We start from the raw sequence: 8,757 nt of genomic DNA on the forward strand, positions 1-8,757 counted from the left end.
ACCAACTGCGCCACCCAGGCACCCCAGGACTTCAGTCAAAGCTCCCATCTTCTCACTCACTTCCTTGCTCTCATTTCAACACATTGTTTCTCCCTAAAACCACCTCTCTAGGGGGTGCTTTATCATTCTGAAGCTCTGGACCTGCGAACAGCCAGCTGTGGCCCTAGACTTCTGACTTAGCATATCTGGACTCTCCACCAGCCCTGCTGAGAAAAATGCTCTGTGGCTATTTTTAATGAGGATTCTAAGTGATCAGGATGCACGCCAAAGATGGAGAATGACCAGTCTCTCCCCTCCATGCTAGTCCTCATATTCAGAACAGCTGCCCATCTGTCACCAGATGTCTCCAGTTGGCACTTCGGCTGCTTTTCAAAGGTCATTTCAGTCTTTTCACAACTGGTCTGAAGCCAACTATCTACTATAAGATGATCTGTCTCCAGGAGCCACAGTGCTTCTGGCCTTTACACTGTGACTGCAACTTGGAAAAGCCTCCTTTCATGAAGAAGTGCCCTAATATCACACTCCCTTTTTGAGTGCTCCATAAATACACTTTCTACATGGAGCATCCCCCCGCAAACTAGAAGTGGTATTTGGATTACTACAGCTCAAACACAGCCAGCAAACTACCAGTGTCAAAGATGTGTGATTTTTAGGGGTGCTTGGGTGGATCTGTTGGTTGAGCATCTGACTCTTGGTTTCAGCTCAGGTCATGATCTCAGGGTTAAGGGATTGAGTCGAGTTGGGCTCCATGCTCAGTGTTGTCTGCTTGGGACTCTCTCTCTGCCTCTCCCTACCATGTGTGTACTTTCTCTCTCTCTCTCTCTCTCTCTCTCTCTCTCTCTCTCTCAAATAAATAAACCTTTAAAGATGTGTGATTTTTAAATATATAACCACCCCATCTCCTTTTCAAATACAAGCTTTAGCAAAAACGGGATTTCCAGTAAGTTTCCATTCACTCTATAACCTCCAGGTGGGCTCAGAAAATGCCATTTCATAAGTGTTTCTTAGGATGTACACATGTTTATAATTACATGCTGAAGGTGGAGAAACTATGGCAAAAGTTTTGTGGCAAAATTTTGTCGCAAAAAGGGCTAGAAGAAAAAGTGGGTGATAAAAAACCAGTTGGACTTCTTGGCATAACAGGATTGGACACGGAGTTTCTTCTTTAATTTAAGAGTTCTTATGGTGTTGCCATAGTGACACTTAGAAATGCCTTTTGGGAAAAAAGAGAACTCTACTTTGGAAAAAATAAAAAACATGTCTGGGGAATGAGAGACTTGTTTTTAAAAAGGCACTTGGAAAGAAAGATCTGTCTAGAATGAATGCAAATCACATCAGGAACATGTGCTATACTGAAAAGTGGGCCCTGATGAGAAACATGGAAGTGAAATATCTCTTGGGAACACAATCAGCATGATTGGGCTGGAACTCACCTGCCTCACTGGCCTCTATGGCTCATACCTTTCTTATCTTCCTAGGGAAGAGGAACTGAGACTACCTACTGGCTGACGGGAGTGAAGGGCCAGGAGTACAACCTGCCAACCCCGCCTACTGTGTAAGCTGTTCTGTGTGGCGGGAGGGACAGGGGAATGGAAGCCTTGGCTCTGTTGGTTGTGCTACCTACAGCCAATTGAGTGGTTGGAAGTGCTTCGCCAGAGGCAATGACATAATTGAATACAAGGCCATTGACTATACACATGAGAAGTGTAGAAACCTCCCTTCTCTGGCTGCCAGAAACTGGGTGTTCCAGGCACGCTCAGAACGGAGAAGAGGACACAGCTCACCTCCTGCATGTCTGATTCAGACAAGAGTAGAGCATGCTGGTGGCAAGGAGGCCCTTTACATCTCTAGCCCTGCCAGCAGCTCTCTACTAGGCGCAGCTCTCTACTAGGCCACCCAATGGAAATAGGACCTGCACCAACCCCAGGACTGTGGTTCTGGGTTTTCGCATGGAGTCTATGTTCTCCCAGAGATGAGGAAGGCAAGGTTTCATGTTTAACAAATAGGTTTCAGTTCCCCTAACAGTGACTGAAATGGCACTCAGTTGCACATTTGGTTGTTGCAATCAACTGCATGACTGTTACAGTGGCTTTTGCTATGGTAGAGAGACCCTGTTTTGCAGACTCCTAGATGCTGGACCCAGATCAGTGGCAAGGCTGTAGAGAAGCCAAAACAAGCCAGATCTTCCCCAGGCCATGGGGAGCTTGGCCCTTATTGGAGCGCCCGTGTCCATTCCAAACTCTTGAAACAGTCCATCCCTTCTGAGGCCTCCCCAGACAAGATCCACACTCCAAGTCCTCAGGTTGTGTGCAGGAGCCTTGCATTGTCCTGGCTTCTTTTGCCCTCCCTGCGGTGGCATGTGTAAACCTAACCATGTTTCCAAATCCAAGCAGCATGTTGTTGTTCCACTTTGAAATTGAAATATAATTTTCCACTTGAAATGGGTCCTGCTTTTCCTTTTTCCTTTTTTTTATTTTAAGATTTTATTTATTTGCCCATGAGAGACATACAGAAAGAGGCAGAGACATAGGCAGAGGGAGAAGCAGGCTCCCCAAGGGGAGCCCGATACAGGACTTGATCCCAGGATCATGCCCTGAGCCAAAGGCAGACGCTCAACTGCTGAGCCATCCAGGCATCCTGGGTCCTGCTTTTTCTACAAATGCACAGAGCAGGGATGACAGCTCTTATAAGCTCATCAGAAGTGAAGCACGTTCTGTATCCTCTGGACTTCCAGTGTTTAGCACAGAATTAGCATTCAATAAGTATCTGGTAAACTGACTTGATCATCCTAGAGCTAAGGAATATTCTGTGTGAATCGCTGAGATGTTCATTTTCCCTCCCACTCTCTTTCCAGGGAGAATCAGCAGCGCTTGCAAGCTGAATTTTCTGACATGCTCGCCAACTCTTTACAGAAAAGACAGGCCGCAGGGATAAGAAGCCGAAAACCAACAAGGGTGGCCAGCTACAAAAAAGGCACTCTGGAATACTTGCAGCTGAACACAACAGACAAGGAGATCCCTCCAGCGAATTAAGTACAGCTGCACTTAGGCAGCGGCCTCGAGGGTCCCGGAGACCTCAAAGCAACAGAAGACTTAGATGCGCTCTGCTTCGCCTCGGCTGCCTTGGCTGGAACATAGACTTGCTTCTGTGAATCAGATGTGCACTCTCAGTGCCAAAATTACCTTTTACTCTGGAATCTGATCCATACGGTGGCTCCAGAGACCTTCCACCTGTGAGTGAAAGAAGAGGAATGGATGGACTATCTCTAAGTTGGAGAGATTGTATTCTTATTTTACTTATTTTGTTTTTGTTTGGTTTGGTTTACTGGCTCTTTTTCTTTGTCTTCATTAGAGTTTTTAAATTGTCACGTCTACTTTAAACACCTTATCTGTTAAATTATATTTAACTCATAATTTGGCAGAAAACATGCTATATGTTAGGCAGAAATAAAAGTTAAAACTTTATTGGGTCTGGTTACGTGTTTCCACCCACTCCACCCATTTTCCTGAAATGCGCCGGCCACTGTCTCGTGCTTGCACGAAAACAGATGACATTCTCCAGCACTGAGGCACAGCAAAGCCAGCATTGCTGTTCAGAGCTAAGACCTTCCATGTTTGCCATCACCTGCTATGCACAAGGGGATTGTATGTCTAGCCTTCTACCATGGGAGGCAGGGCCTACATCTGTCTCTAGTCTGAGATAAAGGTCACATCTTATTTACCGATTAAAGATGAAGTGCTTTAAACTCTGTAAATATCCCCTTTCCCCCATTTGGAGCCCTCTTCTCTGGCCCCCTTCTTATGGCACACCGGCATGACTCATTTGCTTGAAATCTCTGGGGAAATGACAAAGGGCAGCTGGTGTGGAGGCGATTAGAATCAGAAAGACAAGAACAAGTATCTAACATTTCTGTCACTAACCTTCTGAACCAACTGCTTCAACCACATTACTCTTCCCCTCTAACCACCCCCCTCCGCCTCTACCACAAAAACCACTCCAGAGATCAGGAAGCAAGTTATCCATCACCCAGAAAAGTGTAAAATCAAAAGAATACAATAAATTCTCTCCTGATTTATCGGTTTAGCCCTTATTATGCAGCAAGAGTCCTTACCTGGAATCTAGAGGTTTGTAATGTGTCTATGCCTCAGCATTTCCACTTCAGTGGCTTCACAATTCCAAAGAAATAAGCTTAAAAAGCAATAATTATTTTCATACATGCAAGGTAGCTCAGGAAGTGTGTGACCCATGAATTCTATGTGAAAAAAAAGTACAAGAGGAAGTACTCTGTAAAAACAAGGAATAAATTCAGGAGGAATACAGGAAATCCTAGAGTCGATTTTTTTATACCTTTGATACAGACTGTCTTGAAACAAGATCTGAATTTAAAATATTGAATAAAAATAATACAACTAAATCAATAAACCATGCATTTTGTCTGTTTAGTACCCAATATCCAGTATCCAAAAAGTAATTAGGGTTTAAATGAGAAAGGCAATTTTACCTTATTCTCTTTTTTTTTAAATCCCCTAGAAAACAGTGAAAATAACAAATTATAGAGGCAAATACCCAAGATTTTTAACTTCAATTTCAATTAAAGGTGAGTGATTTTTAAATATATAACATATAGATGCATACCTGTTCAAAAACTGATTATCTGTGACAAAATAAGGGAGAAACCTTGAGCCAGCTCATACTCCCTCAGACCTCAAGCAGGAAAGAGATTTCTCTAAAGTTAATAAATATCACATCCTAAAGGCTGGTCTGCTGATCTATGGATTAGGTGACCAGATCTAGGGCATGATCAAGCAGGAAATGACCTTGGAAGTATTTTTGAAAGCCTCAGAATAACAGAGAAAATAGAAACTATGTTGACATTAGGTCTTCAACATAATATCCCATTGGAAGGAGATGTCAGAAGTAAAGCAGAGAAATAAAGGAGAGAAGGCAATAATTTCCAAAGCAATTTTAAAGGGCTCATCCAGGAGTTACATTAGACACTCAATGGAACCACTCAATGCAGCTCAATAGAAACATGTCAGCCTCATATATATATTTCTTAGCTTTTTATTTTGAAAAAATAACAGATTCATAGGAAGTGGCAAAAAAGAGTACAAGAGGGCCTCTGGTTCAGACAAGATGACATAGACTCATTGTCTCTGATCATCCCCTCTCAGTACAACTGTAAATCCATGATACAATGGAAGACACAAGCAAAGGAGAACCGAGGAGGATGGGAAGAGGAAAACAGACTAGTTAGGAACCCCAAGACTGATAAAACAACATTGCAATAGGGTGAGAAATTGGAAATAGGAAAGTAAATAGGAAATAGGAAAGAATTGATGTACTAGAATGTAGCACTAAAGAAATTCTGCGAACTAGCCAAAGAGAAAAAGAAGTAAATAAATCAAAACAAAGCTATTACCAACTGTGGGACAATACCCAGTGGCCTCCAATATGTAAATGGAATCCTAAAGCTAGAACAATGTGGAAGAAACATTTGAAACATCCCTCCACTCAACAAAAGAAGGCAAGCCAGATTCTGCATTTTTCAACTTTTAACCAGTCAACAAAACTGCTTTATAACTTTGTCAAAATAAGCTGTCCATACTTGAATGATCTATTTATGGGTCTTTTATTTTATGCCGTTAATCTATGCATTTATCCCTCCTCCCATACCACATAGTCTTGATTATTGTAGCTTAAATCTTAAATCTTAAAATCAAGTGGAATGCTTCATCCCACTTTATCCTTCTTTTGCAAAATTGTTTCAGCTACTATAGTTCTTTTTTTTTTTTTTGCCTTTCCATATAAATTTCAGAATAAGCTTATATACAACTCTAATAAAATTTGCCAGATTTTTTTATATCACCTGCATCAAACCAATATGTCAATTTGGGGAAAATTGACATCTTGGTTATGTTGAGTCTTCCAGTCTATGAATATGATATATTTTGCCATTTATTTAGATCTCCTTTTACATATGCAATTTAAATGACCTAATAGCCACATTTTAAAAAGAAACAGGTAACTTACTTAAATATTTAATTAAACCCATATATTCAAAGTGCTATCATCTCTGCATTAAATCAACATATAATTATTAATTAGATTTTTTCATTTTTTTGTGATAAGTCTTGGAAAGTATATTTTACAGTTACAGAACATCTCAATTCAAACTAGGCGTGGGATCCCTGGGTGGCGCAGCGGTTTGGCGCCTGCCTTTGGCCCAGGGCGCGATCCTGGAGACCCGGGATCGAATCCCATGTCAGGCTCCCGGTGCATGGAGCCTGCTTCGCCCTCTGCCTATGTCTCTGCCTCTCTTTCTCTCTGTGACTATCATAAATAAATAAAAAATAAAAAAAAAAAGAAATAAATACATCTTTAAAAAAAAAAAACAAAAACAAACTAGTCGTATTTAGAGTGCTTAATAGTCACATATCATTAGTCATAGTCACCACTTTAGAATGCCAAAAACAGGAACATTCTTTTTCAGGGAAAGGAAAGGAGATTATAGATTAAGAGAGCAAGAGGATTTATTCACTTTCTCAAGAGACATCCAGATACACACATGACATAGGTGTTGAAACTATTTAATAGGGAATTTTTGACAACTATATTAGTTACAGCCAACTTCTCTTCTGAAACTATGCAAACTAAAAGACAATAAAATGACATCTTTAAAGTAATGAAGAAACGTAGAATTCAATACCTAGCCAAAAATGAAATTCAAAAGTAAATATAAAGACTTTCTAAAAAAAAAGTGAGAATTTATTGCCAGTACCTATACTCTACAATGCATATTAAATGCATATGGTACCAGATAGAAACTTGGATCTTCAAAAAGAAATGAGGAGTACTGGAAACATATACAAGTAAAATAATTTTTTCCAATTTTAAATGGTTTTAAAACCACTCTGTGTTTACCTTCCTGTTTTCAGTTTCCTGTTAGACAACTTAGATTTAGAAAAATTGCAGCTTTAATTTTGATTTGCTGTTTGACTTTCCACCAAAGGAGATATGTAAATGCAAAAAGTATATGAAAAGATGTAAAACATCATTAGTCATTAGTAAAAGGTAACTAAAGTCGCAATGAGATAACACTACATACTATTAAAGTGGCTAAAACTAAAAATCTGGCAATATCAAGTGTAGACAAGGATGCAGAACAAATGAAACTCTCGCACATCATTGGCAACAACGTAAAATGGTACAGAAACTTTGGAAAATAGTTTGGCAGGTTTTATAAAGTTAAACATTTACCACAGGTCCACAGGTCCAACAGTCCACTCCTAATTTGTAATTATACAAATGAAATGAAACTACCTTCACACAAATACATGTTTATGAATGTTTATATTAGCTTTATTCATAAGTACCAAAACTGGAAATAACCGAGAATTTTTCAATAGGTGGATTGATAAAGGAACTATGGAAAAGCCACTTGATGAAATACTACGCAGCAATAAAAGATAATGAACTACTGTTTCACATGACAATATGGATGAATCTTACATGCAACTTCCTTAATTGAAAGAAGCCAGACCCAAAAGACTCTGTATTGTATGATTTCATTCATATGACACATTAACATCATCTCTACCCCCTGATAAGATGCACTGAGTGGGTCTCATCACACACATGATATTCTCCCCTAAAACATAACCTCAACCTGATCATGAGAAAACATCAGACATTCAAATCGAGGGACATTCTACAAAATGTATAATCTGTTCTAGAGAGAAAGAGGGAAGGGTGAAGCCCTAAGAAAATTAGCTTATAAGAAATTCTTTCTTAGGTTGAAGGACTCAGAAATGGCATTTATTGGAAGTGATAGTGGTGACCGTGACAGGCACTGATACATTAGTAATAGGAGGAAGCAAGAGAACAAGGCGATGTTGTAGGTGAGCTGACTTTCCATCTGCCTTCCTAGGAAGTCAGATAATAATTGAGTTGCTAAGGAACAAGAGTACAGGTATCCCCATTTTCCGAAAGTTTAATTCCACTTGCTTTTACAAAAGACTTCCTATATTCACACCTGTTTTCACCAACCAAAGGAAATTCAAAAAGGATTTTCACTCTTAAGAAAAAAGCTGTTATTGTACTAAAACATTCCTGTCCGAGAGTACATATCGCTTTAGATTTGTGACTGAAAAAAAGAACAATAACAAAAGTAGTGTGGGAAATTGCTCCTTTTGTGCTGGAGTGCCACGAATTTTTGTTCAGCCAGCAGATAATCCAGATGTTAGAACATGTGTTCTGAAAATAACCCTGTCCCATTATATGATGGTAAGTTAGCCATTCCAGAAAGATAAGAATGTCCAGTCTAGAATTCATGAAAAATGATTTTGTATCTGCAGTCACAGCACACTGTTTTTACGTTTGCTAAAAATGCCATTATCTTTCTTCCCTACTTTTAAAGAATATAAGGCTTTATGCATGTGCTTATTTATATCATCCAATGCAATCCCAGTTAAAATACATTTTATCCTGTACCTTTAAATAGTAGCAATTTAACCTTGTGGAGATCATTCCAATATTAAATTGTTTGGGGACGCCTAGTGTCTCCTTTCAGCTCAGGACGTGATCCCGGGGTCCAGGGATCAAGTCCCAAAACGGGGTCCCTGTAAGGAGCCTGCTTCTCCCTCTACCTATGTCTCTGCCTCTGTCTCTGTGTCTCTCATGAATAAATAAATAAAATCTTTAAAAAAATCAAATTGTTTGATGTATTAACCCAACCCCAGGATAGATAGAGTTCAT

General features: G+C 39.7%; 1 protein-coding gene across 1 annotated transcript in view; it reads left to right on the forward strand.

The window, feature by feature from the left end:
* The window catches only part of GUCY2C (guanylate cyclase 2C), a 69,976-nt gene extending 66,514 nt beyond the window's left edge, over positions 1 to 3,462 (forward strand). The window contains exons 26-27 of the mRNA XM_025995541.2: positions 1,479 to 1,555; positions 2,855 to 3,462. Of these exons, the coding sequence (XP_025851326.2) occupies positions 1,479 to 1,555; positions 2,855 to 3,032 (255 nt within the window). The 3' untranslated portion in view covers positions 3,033 to 3,462. The remainder of the gene's footprint in view (positions 1 to 1,478; positions 1,556 to 2,854) is intronic.
* The last annotated feature ends 5,295 nt before the right edge of the window (positions 3,463 to 8,757 follow it).

This window comes from Vulpes vulpes, chromosome 8 (genome assembly GCF_048418805.1).
Source record: "Vulpes vulpes isolate BD-2025 chromosome 8, VulVul3, whole genome shotgun sequence".
Taxonomy (NCBI): Eukaryota; Metazoa; Chordata; class Mammalia; order Carnivora; family Canidae; genus Vulpes; species Vulpes vulpes.